Here is a 15515-nt window from a genome sequence, read left to right as displayed (position 1 = left end):
GTATTACTTGTTTTTATTATGTATCTATATGCCAAATAAATATTTTCTATTCTATTCTTAGATTGAATTCTGGCTACGGCCCTGCTTGACCTCCATTGACTGGACTACTTACGTTATTGGACGAAGGTGTTACGGACTGCCCATGCATTAACTTTACAATGTAACAACACATTATATTCCCTAAGGCGTGATATTCTCATTATACTAACCAGAAAAATCTTTACAACCGCGTATGTTTCACTAATCTGCACCGCGAAATACGACTTTGTAATAGTGACGTAAGTCAGACATTCTGATGGAACCAGTTTTATATTACGGGTTTTGCATAAATTATCCTTGAAGCTATTTTTATTGGTGCGCTGAAACAACCCAATTGCTTTTATATTACGTATTCGTGGTGCAATCGTTAGCGCTTACGTAGATTATGGTGGAAGGCGATAAAGAATTTGGACGCCACTCAACATGCCCGGATAGCTCAGTCGGTAGAGCATTGGACTTTTAATCCAAGGGTCCAGGGTTCAAGTCCCTGTTCGGGCGGCAATTTTTTGTATTAAAAAAATATTACTTAATCGAATAGCATTAAGTTGACATTTGTCAATAATGCAAAACAAAATATTAGAGTACATAGACCGATTTTTTTTTTTACGAAGCACCTTAGAATATTATATTTTTATTTTATAAAATAATCGTTTATACATTGTTTAACCTTTCATTTTTTGCTACAAAGTTGTATCTCACAATTGACTCACCTGAATAGTTCCGAGGCGTACCTAGATTTTAAAAAAACAACATTGGAACTACCGATATATTGTTATGGTACATATTTATGAAACGGATCGAATTTTTACTTTTTTTTTATTTTCTTTTCAAGGACTATTTGCTTTTCACTTCATTCATCATCAACTAAAACAATCATTCAAAAGGAAAAAATGGTTAAAATTAAATTACGAGTCAATAAAACAACTAATTTAAATGTAGTTAAGTGTATTAGCAACGTTGGTACATTGGATTACTGGATAATACTGTCGTGGAGTAAGTAACATGTCAGAACACGTCGCAACAATTACATAATAGTGTTCGTTTAATATATTAGTAAAAAAGAATTATATCACCAATAAAAAACGTGCCTTCGCCTACCTTACCCATATAACTCTTTAAAACTATTACACCTATAAATTCAATAACTGATTACTCAAAAACTACAGATAAATAGAAAACGTGAGCATTCATACAGTTAGGATTTTTTTTTTTACTTAATTAGTACACCGAATGTTGTCGGTATGTTCCAAAAATTCAATTTTTGAATACGCCTCAACAGATACAAAAGTTTACTAATAATACTAATAATTAATGGCTACAACATTTTTTCTAGTACCCAATTACCGATACAGTCAAAAATGTCTTAACATTACTAAAAATAATAAAAAAAAGAACAGAACGTAAAAATACTGAAATTTGTGATAATTAAATGTATGGTAAAGATTTCCAAAGCTTAATTCCTTATGAGTCTTGTTTAGTGGTTCGCAAATCCTTTACTCTGATTATTTACCAAACAAATTGTATGAAATAATTAAAATTGTTGCCATACAAACATCCAAAATTTTGTGGTAGTAGCTTATACTATAGGCCTTTTACAAATTGGCTTTCAATCGATTTCATACGAGTAAAAAAAGGAAACAAAAGGAAATAAAAGAAAAGAACAAAACATAAAAAAAATCATTCATTTAATTCTCTGTGAATTGTGTATAATATAATAATTATCTTCAATCATAATGTATCTTTATATAAGACAAATATTTTCTATTAAAATCTACGTACAACATGACATAAGAGAAACTATCATTCACTATCAGCTACGTCGCAACGACAAACGAAGACTGCACTCTTTAAATAATTTTTAATATAAAATTTTAAATAAAATATAAATAATCGAGTATTACTGTTCCAACAACTCTATATCTATGGTTGACCATAGACATTTTAATATATTTTCTTCGTGGTGTAACACTACATAGAGCTCCTTTAGATACGATGCGCGTTGACATTGCTTGCGGTAAAGAGGGTCTACCGCGAAAACCTAAGATCGCAAGCAGCGGCCATATCTCTTTCTAACACCGATTTAGGCGTAAAGTAGTATCGCGGTAGGCCCTATAATGTTAAGAGCGTAGACAACATGCATTTGCCCATGACAATAAATCCGCTTGCAAAGTTCTAAAGGTGAAACTACAATGACCTAAAAATACTATAAACTTATAGAGATCTTCTGCACAAGAACTAATCTTCTACTGCTGCGAAACCTAATTAAAAAAATAAAAGTGATCTATACAAGCCCTACTTAGGGTGGTTTATTTCAAGTATACATTCCATTAAAATTATAATCATCTTTAATGATATCTACAATGGAAGCTGTCCGCGATAACCTAAAATTACTTTACGATTGACGATGCCGCCATGTTTGTCAAATATAGATTAGTGACGTTTACTAAGTTACATTTTGATATAAGTTATAAAAAAGTTAGGGCACTTTTTAAATAATATAAAATTGGACAGTGCCCTTATAACTAAAGTCCATCAAAAAGAAATTAAATGAAGTATCTTGTCGATTAAATATTTATCCTTATAACTAGTTAGAAAATAAAGTATAAGAAAATAAAATCATAATAATTCAAGCTTCATAGAAGCTATGTTGCCCTGGCAAGTGTACTGTAATTATGAAAAAGAAACGTTGTACATTGACTTACATTTATAATAAAAATATACAAAAACACTTACATACACGGGTACTTAAAACATACAATGCACTGGATGAGGGTAGTTTTGTACCAGTCAGTCGTGTGTTTGTCTCGGGAGACGTAGAAATGCGTTATTGTGCAAATTTTTTATAGAAAAGGAAAAACTTCTCACAAAAATCCCTAAAATTTATGGCCTATATGTTTTAACTAAAATAATCCTAATTTAATTATTAATGGAAAATAAATAGTTAAATGCTATATAGATAAAACTAACACCATAGACGGAGGGAAGTCAACCGAAATAGTTTTAAAGCATTTTCTCTCGAAATAACTAAGAGAAGCTCGTGTGCTTCGAATTATCTCTTAATATCAAAATAAATTTAAATATATGTTATTTTACTAAAATTGTCATAATTATGGAGAGCTTAGGATTGTTTCTTGCAGCATTCTGATTCTCTCTGCGTGATATAATACCAAATATTTGTGTTACTTCCTAAAAACCTTATTAGGACAGGAAAAGAACCAGAAAGTTACGCAACGAATTTGTAATATTTGCCACAACTTGATAATGTTACAGAAAAACTTTAGGCAACTATACTTTCGGGGCCGCAGATCGACACAGATTTTCGTCAATTCAATACTTCGATTGTGAACATTTTACATCTCAAACGTTTGTTCAATTTTACACATTGAGTAGCAAAGTGGCGCTAGATAGATTACCCATCTCTTGCTAACTATATTAATAAGAGAGGGGCGGGTACTCTATCAAGGGCCAGCATACGCATACTGCCGGTACTTTACCTTTTTCAAACGTACCGAGTAGTGGCAAGAGAGTGCTTCGGCTGAATACCAAGTACAGGTGGGTTACCATGCTAAAGCGGTTCAGTTTAGGTCGAGAGAAAGAGACACAGCTATAGCAGTTACATAGCTCCGTCCCTCTCTCCGCCTAAAATGAACTTCTTTAGTACTTCATGGTAAATCCCCAGGGCCCGTGAACTGTTCCGTATTAGTGCGACCCAGACAGTTGCATATCGTTTACTACAGAGCGTTAACGATTGGCTACTTTTCTATGAACCTTGAGCACTTAGTTTTTTTGAAACTGAGTCTCAGTCTATCTATAGAGAGTTTAGTTTTTCTATAACAGTTGTCTTATACCATTTGTCTGTAAAAATCAGGTTATGTTATCGAAGCTTACATGACATTGTACGCCTATATCGCTACTTTAGACGGATAATTCTTAAGTATACCATAGGACAATAGACACCTATATTACAATTATTCTTAGGTTGTGGAATGGATATAAAATATTACAAAAAACCTATTTAATAGTCACTATACTGTGTTGTAAGGGCTAAGGTGGACATGACCGATTTAGGATATCAATATTATTTAGTAAAACATAGACAATAGAATACCAAGTGTAAAGTATCGTGGTTGCGAAGTTGTCAGTAGATGGCACTGTACGGTGTGCTCAGTTGTCAAGCGTACTTTACGCCTCTTAATATTGTTTGTCTATGGTAATATTTGAATGTTTGTTTTATACTTTTCGTAATACGTTTATGTATATTAAATTTATATAAGGGATACAGTATGCGCTTAATATTGAAATACGAATTACCATTTTGTGCAATATTTCATATATTAAAGCTGCATAAATTAGGTCTTTTATTTTTACAGCTGCCGAATTTTAATTAACATGTATATTTGCACACTAGGACAAAGTAGAAATAGTATATCATACTCCAATATTAAACTCATATTTACATAATATCCGCATTTAAAACAAATCTTACCTAAGTTGAAAGGACTTACATCTAGTCCATACACGGCCCAATAGAAAAAACACAACAGCTACTTGAAAGCTGCTGAGGTTACAACATCCAATGGCACGACTATATACATGAGGAATTGACATGATCTCATAAAAAACGGCGCTATCTTACTTAGGCCAATAATATAGGCGAGTCCAGACATTTGCCTCGTGAGGAAATTGCCGCACAAAGCATGCCTCGCCCGAGGCACAGATATATAAGCCTAGACTGCTCACGCCATATAACTAGCTAACAGCCCGCTAGCTTCACATAATTAAGAGATGACAGCTAAGGGGGACAGGGGTAGCGTAGTTAGGGTTTCCACAAACTTATCGACGCGGAATCAAAACTAGCTCAAAAATAGCTCGTTAATATGAACATGCGTACGGATGCGTTCAGCTACGATGACGGGTAAGCGTCTTCAAACTAATGAGCGATTTTAGTCGGTAAGGTTTGGAGAAACCCTAAGTCACCCCCCGACTGGCCTCCCTCAGTCCTTATTCGCCATAGTTTTTTTATGTCAAGCTGTATAATAGCCCATGTAGAGTGAGCGCTCTAGGCGTACATACTTCTGGTCGAGGCATCGCGCTTGCCTCGCTCGAGACATCTATAAACCAAGTTGCTTCGCGCGGTAAATTCCTCGCGTGGCATCTCGTATGTATGGATCCGCCTAAATAAGTACTTAGAATAATAAAACCTAGAAACCGTGAAAGTAAAGTTAAAATATGACACCAATAGCTAAAAAGCGGTCATATACAGTAAAAAATAACTTTACTTCGTTTACATTATTTATTTCTAGGCATTATTATTCTAAGTTATAGCAAAATTAATCAGTGCCTAACACTACCTGTTTGTCTTTAAGCGACTTTTAAAACGTAATTTACATAATATAGTCATATTTTCTGACAGTTTCATGATTTAAATGATTTTACGTATCAATAAATTGAATTTTGATATCGATAACTTAAGTTGGAATATATTAAAAAGACGTCAATATTTCATTTTATTGATTAGTCGTAAAAACTTTCACAAAATAAATGGAACAAAACGGTCATAGAGGCGAAACACTACATATATAATGCATTCATAATAAATGCTTGTGCAAGATATTTTCATGTAATACAAATTACAATCGGCAAAGATCGTGAGAATAACTTGAATAATCCGCAAATGTTGTATTTTTATAAAATGGCACTACATTTATACTTAACGTTTACGTTTGAATACTGTAGATGTTGGCGAGAACAGAAAATAACTTGTGTAGGAGAGTCGACCATAGAAGTTCATAATTCGAACATAAACACTATTTTAAAATGAATATTATAACGTACTTATTTGAAAAAAAAAAAAAAACTATATCGTCAAGCTCCAAACTTTGCTATTCCATATTGTTTCATTTTAGACCATGACACGCGAGTTACCCATAAGATATGCGTTGAGAGTACTAGCTAATGCTTAGCGACATGTCATGGATATTACAAGCATTCACGTCTTAGAGGTTCATCGGTCTCCCGTCGTCTACCAATTAAAGTATCTACAGGGGGCCACTTTAAAGTTTACTTAGAGGTTCAACCAAACTTGTAAGTTACCCTCACGATCTATCTCAGACAAACCTTGGGGGCCGTGCGTGCCGTTTGGTTCATCTAAAGCTCCCTAATACTTCAAATGCTCGACTCCCCATTGCACCAACCACCACATTACATTTTACAGCCCCACTTGCAAGTTACCCTCACGATCTTGAGCGCGCTAGCGACAGCTAGTTGGCATTTGCATAAACGACGGCACTTATAAGTTCACGCGAATGCCTTTTGGATTATCTAACGCTCCCTACTTCAAATGCTCGACTCCCCTTTCACCCCCCAGTTAGGCTACAAGTTACCCCCACGATCTGCGTTCAGCGCACTAGCGACTGCTCGGCGGCATCGGCATGGAGGCCTGCACGCCTTGCAGGTTCATGGGCCGCCCGTTGGGGTTACCCATGCCGAGACCGTCTTGGTAGTTGTTCACGTCCATTGTTGGTGCATCATCGTTCTGAAATGAGAATTTAGTTAGTACTCTAGTGTAAATGGGATTGAAAAGAAAAATTTAGGAGGAGGTAGGGCATTGTGAATGATATCCCGCTTTGTGTGGTAGGGCACAGTACAGGGAATATCATCTTGCTCGAATCTAGAGCAGAGTGGGCTGGGAAGTACCTCCGCCTTACAGAAGGCATTTCAGAACGTTAAATCTTTTTAATGAGTTCATTATGAGTATGAGTTTTTAGTAGAGCGTCGTCAGTGCAGATTAGTATGTAGTATTTGAATATGACAAGTACAAAATGTAGTAAACGGCGAGAGCTTGCACATGGTCAAACGCATGATATACACATCTTACAAACAGTTCTACAAGTCCATAAACATGTACAATAGAACCCAAACCCATTTTGCATATAAAACAAAGCGTGTTTTTCATCCCATCCCTCTTGCATACAGCGAGTACGGTAAAACAATTGCAACCTCCAAATAAACGAAAGTTGATATTGGCATCCACGCTCGACAGGTGACTCTTTTGTTGTTGTCAAAATGTGTCCTTATTCAGTGAAGTGTTACCTCAGTCCGATCCTGAGCGTGCTGACAGCGTCACTGGTCGTACCGTAACCTAAGAGGTAGGCTATAACTTGCCCCGAATTAGCACTATTATCCCAGTCAGTGAAGTGTTACCTCTTCAGAGCATCAAGGAGTGCAAGCCCAATAGGAGCGTCCATCTACATAAATCGGACGACACGACATGTCCGATCTTCCTCCCTATATCTATGGTTACCTCTCTGTGCCTCCCTATGGTCCGGTCCTCGTAGCGAGTCTCGCCGGTGCTAGTGCGTTGCTAGGCATGCCGTCACCTAGACTTTAGGTTATGACGTGCCCTCAGCACACGTATCCCAGTGTCAGTCAAGTGTTACCTCTCGGTACCTCCGTATGGTCCGGTCCTCGTAGCGAATCCCGCCGGTGCTAGTGCGTTACTAGGCGTCACCTAGACTTTAGGTGACGTCGTGCCCTCAGCACACGTATCCCTGTGTCAGTCAAGTGTTACCTCTCTGTGCCTCCGTATGGTCCGGTCCTCGTAGCGAGTCCCGCCGGTGCTGGCCATGGGCCGGCTGAGCGTGCTGTTGGCGTTGCTGGGCGAGTGCGGCGCGCCGCCCACGGGCGTGCCACCACCTAGGGGTTAGCGAGTGTGTGAGCAGAGGTGAAATGGTGGATTATAAGTGTAAGAGGAAGATGGCTAACCGATGGCGGTGACTGTTTTTTATTTGTGCGAGAGAATAATATATACTCTGTCAAACAAGTCTAACAGTAAATTTTAGAGAAAAGGATACCTATGTTTTCGTTGAGAGAATAATATATCTCAGGGATTTTTTTAGGTAGATAAACAGCCAGGGATTAATATTATCGTGGACATATAGATATCAATAACAAAGGACACTTGTGTTCCTTCAATACTGATTGATACAGTAGATTTCATGCAGCTTTAAGTATGCTGCTGCCACGCGATGCTGGAATAATATTCCTCCACCAATAAGGTAAGCTTTACTTTTTACATTTAAAAACAAATTTAAACTTTATTCTCTCGCAAGTCTAACTTTCCACTTCTTCTAGCCCATGACTCTTTATTTAAAAATTTACAGTTGATATTGTTCTACAATTGTTCGGCGTTCGTCAAACAGGTCATATAAGTCACTTTGTTTCAACAGATTGTTGATACGTCCCCATTCTAGAATTAATTGCTCAAATAACGTCTACAATGATACACAAGACTTCCATGTTTGCTTAGCAACCTTAAATATTCGGATTTTTCTTACATAACTTTGTTATCTATTAAATGCGAATCGTTTATTTCAGTATACAAAGAGACAGTAACAGGGTGTGTATGTATAATGAAATCGGCAAGACGTAAGATGACAGTCAAAGCATCCACAAGGATATACACTGTACAAATACAAAGGCTAATATATACAAGACACAATCGTTATTTGTTAGCTAATGCTAAGCATGATTTGATGTAAGCATGATGCCAGCCCCCTCTCGCGTTCTCAATTGTTTTGTAGCCTATCTAATATCGTATATTCTAGGTAAAAAAGTACTTCCATCGAATCAAATGTGAGCATTATATTATAATAAGCAAACGTAGCTACTTAGCGTGTCAAATGAACTTAGTAAAATTCACTGAGTTGTCCGTCTTTAATCGCAACTTGCAGCTTTCGGGCGTCATTTTTTGTAAGTTGAAGTCAATAAAAACATTAAAAATGGTTCGTCACATGATATCTAATTGCAACACAAAAATTATAAACACTCAAGGCCCTGAGACATATTTAAAATCACAGGCAAGTAACAACTTCAGTACAAAATCTGACACGCTCTGCACCTATATAAATAGACGAACTTGTTTCTTCTATCTAAATCTAGTTCTGTGTATAACACATTTGTTTAGATCAAGTACTTTTTACATAAATCAATAGTAATATTATTACTCAGACAACGATATACATAATATACAAATACTTTTATACATAGAAAACATCCATGACTCGGGAACAAATGTCTGTGCTCATCACACAAACAAATGCCTTACCGGGATTCGAACCCAGGACCGCGGCGTAGCAGGCAGGGTTACTACCGACTAAGCCAAACCGGCCGTCAAACATTTTGGGATGGTGGGCTTTAAAACTTACGAGGACACACTAAACATTATATTATTCAAAATGTTAGTTATCCTCTACCTTTGAGATTCGTTTCAGAAACAATTTGTTTCTCGAAAGGTACAAGCCTTGTATTACAAGTGTGTTTCCATGACAACCCATACGATTTGACAGTTCGCGCACTTGTAATACAAGGCTTGTACCTTTCGAGAAACGGGCCCCAGCTATTTGATTTGCGTTCTTCTCATATTTACTTCAAGGACGGGATCACGCTCGAGAACGTCATACACAAGACCGTCAAAAGGTGTTCAGGCAGGCAATCATGGTCGTTCAGCAGGATCAGGTCCAGTGTTTAAAAGCAAACGTCTTCGTTAATGCAAGCAGAATCAGGCATAAACGATGAAATTGGGCCGTCCCTATCGCACTTACAAATAGTGCGATAGGGAAGGCCTGATGTTTTATCATTTATCGCGCGACCATGCTGGCCTGCCATAAGGAATATTTATTATGCTTCCAATTTTATCAATTATCAACGTGGATAAGACATCAGGCAGGCAAGTATGGTCGCGCGATAAATGATAAAACATCAGGCCGTCCCTATCGCATTATTAGTAAGTGGGTGAATCAACTTTTTATTGCCTGTTATTGCCATGGTTACGGGCCCCTGAGTCACGCTGGTTTTATGCAAAATTATGCTACTGAAATTATGCAAGCATGCATGTAGTCCATGATTGTAGGTGGCAAATTAAGGAAAGGGCTTGTTAACACCAGAAAAAAATTGCATAGTTTTGCATAGTTTAAGCAAAGACCCTGTTATCAGAGTTTTCGCACCAGTTGGGGTAGAAGGTCGTCCCGCCATCTCCGCCAGTAAGTAGCATAATTTTGCAAAAAACCAGCGTGACTCAAGGGACCGTAACATGGCAATATCAGGCAAGAAAAAGTTGATTCACCCAAGTTCGATAAGGACGGCCTGATGTTTTATCATTTATCACGCGACCATACTTGCCTGCCGTCTTACAGTGAGAGTGACAGATCCTGTCACTGTCATTCTGATTCTGTCACTGACAGTCACTCTCACACTGACATATTCTGCAGAACCTGACGGATACTTTATCCACGCAGACAAGTGATAAAATTGCCCCTGTGGCCTATTTGCTGAATAAATGATTTTGTATTTTGTAAGCATCATGGGCCCGCAGACTATAGCTCAATATGATATAATGTATTTGAAGGGAGTACACGTACCGGAGGTGTTGGATGAAGTGCGCGTCTGTGTGGCGCGCGCGGGTGTCAAGAAGTCTGCCTCGCGCCACCCGTGCTTGCGGTACACCTCGCGTAGCTCCGCGTGCGACCACATCGTCTGCAGCACTTGACCTGCGGAATTTAAAACGTTTAGAAATACCGCTAATGTAGCAGATTCGCAGAAATTCATTATCCCTAATCACAAGCTAAAAACGCATTTAATAGTCAATCGAAAACCATTCATTTAGACAATTTAGTTCAAAAGGCCAGTCGGTCCACAATCCAGATAAAATGAGTCGCATCTTGTAAGAATTGCCGCACGAAGTAGCTTCGTATATGTATACTCTTTTAGCATTTTGCGTAAAAACTTCTACTGTTACTGTTCACTGTTATCTTCATCTGTATCGGTTCTATTCATTAAGTCCACACAGAAACGCCGCGCGAAGTAGCTTGTTGTTAGAGAGAAGTGACCTCGAGAGAGGCAAATTCCTTACAAGGCGTCTCTTTTGCTGGTGTTTGAATATACCCGCGTAATGAGATTATTATGATTCATATTCTTGGTGTAAAATGGGTCGTAGTTTTTTAAGAAAGTATACCTTGGGCTATAAATAATCCGTAATAAGTTACCTGCAAACTTCAATACTCTAGGCGTATGCCGATGACGTTGCTTAGTTAGGTTGAGTAAACGCTCTACGCCACCAGCTTCTAATAGAGAGCGACTGAACTCTCCGCTCTTCTTGATCACTTCGTTTAGCGTAGCCAGGACGGCTGCGATCGTGTCGTCTGATGTGCCCTGCTGGAAAATAAGATGAACATTACAACCATGCTTATTGCTTAACTTTTTGCCCGCCGGGCCCTGTCCGCCATGACGCTTCACTCACACGCCAGAGCAAATTTTACGAAAACAACTGATAAAAAATTTAGGGATTGCAAATAGTGATATCGATACTTAAAATTAATGGAAGTAATCTTCTCAGATTTGCCTTTTTATTCACTTACTCTCTTTTGTCTCAAAATTCCAAACGAAACAGATTTATTATACAAAACAAGGTGAAAATAAAGGACTACCATGAAAAATAACCACTAAACATTATCGATTCTTCTTCTTCTTCAGGTGATAGGAAGGCTACCACAGTCCGGAAAATAACCACTAAACATTATCGATTCGTGTAGTAATATCAGCGCACTAGTATGTACGAGTAGTTTTTTATACATGCCAACGGCGCGCATGGCTCGTCTTTAGATCAGACTGACAAACACTGTTTACGCACGAGTTACGAAATAATAGCATACATGTCAACGGCGTAAGCGCTTGTCGGAACGTAAACTTCGGCGTCGTGTGCGGTCGTGCTCACGACGCCTTTAGGCGTTGTTGGCGGTCAAAAGGGATAAAAATCCCGATCAAATCCATCAAAATTGTGTACTTATAAGAGTTCGAATTCATACCTGATCATGTTGTTGGTTCCCGCTAGGTAGTTTCTGCACCAGGTCCCGCATGGCGTATTTTCCGATGAGTTCCTTGTTGCGTTGGTCGATTGCCAAATTTCGCAACGCTGTAGCGACGGCGCATACGACGCGATCCACTTCCATTCGAAGCAGTTCCACCAATATAGGTAGACCTGAGAAAGAATATTATGGTTAAGGGTGCTCTCAAGAAAAACGTCAAAATAATGTAAAATTGTTAGTTTTAGTCGGTGAATTCGTCGGTGGTTCTGTTATCTAATAGATATATGTACATGTTTAATTCAAGTTTCAATTAGAGTATCTTATTGTCTTGATTCTTATCAGACTAGATTTTTTAAAAGTAACTCACTAAATTAATTATGATTTTTTCTCTGATGCACATTTACGAAAACCCGCGTATGAATTAGTCGATCTTATTTGAAAAATTTGGACCATTTTGAATACTGAAACTGGTAAATTTATAAAACGTACCTGTACTACAATCATCTCAAACTACATTTTTATTATAAAGTTTTGAAAAAGAGTAAACGAGGCTAAGATGAATTCAATTTTTTTTCAGAAATTACCTAAAATTAAGTGACAATTTCTTTGAAAATCTACATCACATGTTTCGAATCAGTAAGTTGTCTCGTGTATCTGACTACCGCCTTGTGTGATGCGAAATGGTCCAGGATTATCCCCAGGCTACCTACATGTAGTGCGAAAAGCTTTTCCTTCGTATTTTTCCGGAAACGTTCGTATTTGTCATGCTAGTTCAGACAGCGTCAGTACGTCTTGTACTGAGACTGACTGAAATAGAATGACACGTTCATACGTTTCCGTAAAAATGCGAAGGAAAAGCTTTTCGCACTACATTTGTACAGTACCTACCCTCCCCACAATCCCTCCCTAGAAGAAAAGTGCCCATGTAAGGTTTAAAAAAATGTCTAAGAATATGAATACATTTTTAGGGTTCCGTAGTCAACTAGGAACCCTTATAGTTTCGCCATGTCTGTCTGTCCGTCCGTCCGTCCGTCCGCGGATAATCTCAGTAACCGTAAGCACTAGAAAGCTGAAATTTGGTACCAATACGTATATCAATCACGCCAACAAAGTGCAAAAATAAAAAATGGAAAAAAATGTTTTATTAGGGTACCCCCCCTACATGTAAAGTGGGGGCTGATATTTTTTTTTCATTCCAACCCCAACGTGTGATATATTGTTGGATAGGTATTTAAAAATGAATAAGGGTTTACTAAGACCGTTTTTTGATAATATTAATATTTTCGGAAATAATCGCTCCTAAAGGAAAAAAAGTGCGCCCCCCCCCCCTCTAACTTTTGAACCATATGTTTAAAAAATATGAAAAAAATCACAAAAGTAGAACTTTATAAATACTTTCTAGGAAAATTGTTTTGAACTTGATAGGTTCAGTAGTTTTTGAGAAAAATACGAAAAACTACGGAACCCTACACTGAGCGTGGCCCGACGCTCTTGGCCGGTTTTCTATGCTAGCAATTGTCTCTGCAGCTGAATGTAAAAAACTCGTTATACTTATAAACTTACCTTTCTCTTTTCTTACAGCTGCTCGAATGTCAATTGAGGGTTGCCAGTAGCACGCAGCGAGGTTTTGAAGGGCGCCAGCGGCGGCTTCAAGAGTCTCGGGGTTCGAACACGTTTGGAGAAGCGCCATGTATAGTGGCACCACCTAGTAAGAATAAATTATTAAATTAGATACGTAACTCATTCCCAAGCTTGTTTACCTATTACATAGTCATAGGATAAATGTCATAGGTACAAGAATGTATAGACAATTAAAAAAAAATATATCTATAAGGCTTGCTTTCCTAAATTATATCTTCAGAATTCATGCACAGTTTCAGTAGACCAGATAATGTTCATGTTCAATTAACTTAAATTAAGCGTGCTTTGACAAATCGATATATCTAAATACGTCGCCATTGCTCGTGTACACTAAAGGATATTAACCATTAGACCTTTTTAATTCCAAAGCCGATTTCGACTTGTGGTGATATATGGCTATCCAAAAAAAAAAAAAAAAGTTCCAACGTAAGTAAAGGTAAAATAGTAAGACGCAACAGTAGACCTCATCAGAGATTGCATAACGAGCTTGATGCCTTTGAAATACACTTAGGAGATAACTAGGAATTCTTCAAAGAATCTGTGATGTAATTGTATTGTTGCTTTATTACCTCAGGTGACCAAAGCATCTCCGTACCCTTAGGTACACTGTAACCAAGCTGGGTGTTGGAGCTGGTATCTCCTAGGGGCTGGTTGTCAGGATCGCTCTTGCCGAGTGGGCTCGTGGAATTGGACGATGACGAACCTTCCTTCTTCTTTTTACTGCCGCCGAAACAGCCTAGGTTCTCTCCTAGAACGAAAATAAATCTTTAAATAAAGTGTCTGTTTATTTGTCTGTCTTTCAGGACAAAACGGAACGACGAATAGACGTCATTCTTTAAGTGGAGATAGTTAAAGGGATGGAGAGTGACATAGGCTACTTTTTGTCTCTTTCTAACTGTACTCGTTTGTATGGAGCATACCGCAATTTTCGAATATAACGCGAGCGAAGCCGCGGGCAAAAGCTAGTTGTTAAATAGTTTTAATCGATAAAAATGAATTCAATATAATGACAAAAAAAAATAAACTTTTGATTTAGTTCAGAGTTACAATTTGGTGCCGTGACCAGGATACTGTTACTTTATAAGTAAACAAATTATTATTACCTTTGGAAGCGCTAGCTTGTATCCTCGCTTGGCCAGAGGATTGGGTAGGTGGTGCTCTAGTGTCGTATAAGGGATCTTCTATTTCTTGACATCTGAAACGAAAAGTGTTATCAATTAACTTTTTGTAACTAAGCACACCTACAGAGGTAGGCAAAAACTGCCACGATTTGCCGTAAGACGGGCGAGGATATGACAGGCTTTGGCGGCGACGGCAGGATGACCCACTATCACTACTGGATGCATATCTCAGCGATTGGCCAGAGAGTGCTCACTCAACCGTGACGGATGGAGATCCATAGGGGAGGCCTTTGCCCAGCAGTAGCTAATACGGTCCGAGACGTGCCCAATTAAATGGGTGTACAGCCATTGAATAGAACCTTTTTTTGTTTCGATGGTCAACTAACGATGATGAGACATTCTAAGAAGTCTCGGTCAACATTTGGTACAGTTCATATCTTACCTGTAAGATAAGTTCCGCAGCACACAGACGCAGTTCTCAACGATTTTAGTTCCGATAGCGTTGCACTGTATGGCAGCGCGAACAGCATGCAGTAAGGCTTCGGCCAGACCGACCAAACAGCGCAGTCGTCGCCGCGCGTACTCGCCTGCTGACGACGCGTTACGGAGGACGCCGGATGCGTTTCGGAATACTGGGGAAAAGAAACAGTCACATGTATATTCCGAAAAATTATGTAAATTTCGCTTTTTAATAAGATGTAAAAAAATACAGCCAACGAAATCACGATACTAATATTTTTTTTTTATGGGATAGGAGGCAAACGAGCAGACAGGTCGCCTGATGGTAAGCGATCACCGCCGCCCATGGACACCCGAAACACCAGAGGTGTTGGAGGTGCGTTGCCGGCCTTTA

General features: G+C 38.3%; 1 protein-coding gene and 1 non-coding gene across 4 annotated transcripts in view; one reads left to right on the top strand and one right to left on the bottom strand.

The window, feature by feature from the left end:
- The first annotated feature begins 464 nt into the window (after positions 1 to 464).
- Positions 465 to 537, top strand: Trnak-uuu. The gene has a single exon. It is a non-coding gene; the product is annotated as a tRNA-Lys (tRNA).
- A 5710-nt stretch (positions 538 to 6247) lies between these two features.
- Positions 6248 to 15515, bottom strand: part of LOC125237450 (catenin delta-2) — an 84454-nt gene continuing 75186 nt past the window's right edge. The window contains exons 12-20 of one of the 3 annotated variants that reach the window (XM_048144529.1): positions 15105 to 15294; positions 14645 to 14736; positions 14111 to 14289; positions 13464 to 13605; positions 11901 to 12073; positions 11082 to 11250; positions 10458 to 10586; positions 7610 to 7734; positions 6248 to 6574 (exon numbers count right to left, since the gene is read on the bottom strand). In XM_048144529.1, the coding sequence (XP_048000486.1) occupies positions 6446 to 6574; positions 7610 to 7734; positions 10458 to 10586; positions 11082 to 11250; positions 11901 to 12073; positions 13464 to 13605; positions 14111 to 14289; positions 14645 to 14736; positions 15105 to 15294 (1328 nt within the window). In that variant the 3' untranslated portion in view covers positions 6248 to 6445. The remainder of the gene's footprint in view (positions 6575 to 7609; positions 7735 to 10457; positions 10587 to 11081; positions 11251 to 11900; positions 12074 to 13463; positions 13606 to 14110; positions 14290 to 14644; positions 14737 to 15104; positions 15295 to 15515) is intronic. The other 2 variants (XM_048144530.1, XM_048144531.1) reach the window with 2 other exon arrangements.

Source organism: Leguminivora glycinivorella, chromosome 21 (genome assembly GCF_023078275.1).
Source record: "Leguminivora glycinivorella isolate SPB_JAAS2020 chromosome 21, LegGlyc_1.1, whole genome shotgun sequence".
NCBI classification, from domain to species: Eukaryota; Metazoa; Arthropoda; class Insecta; order Lepidoptera; family Tortricidae; genus Leguminivora; species Leguminivora glycinivorella.
Note: the sequence above shows the minus strand (reverse complement) of the source record. Positions and strands in the feature narration are given on the sequence as shown.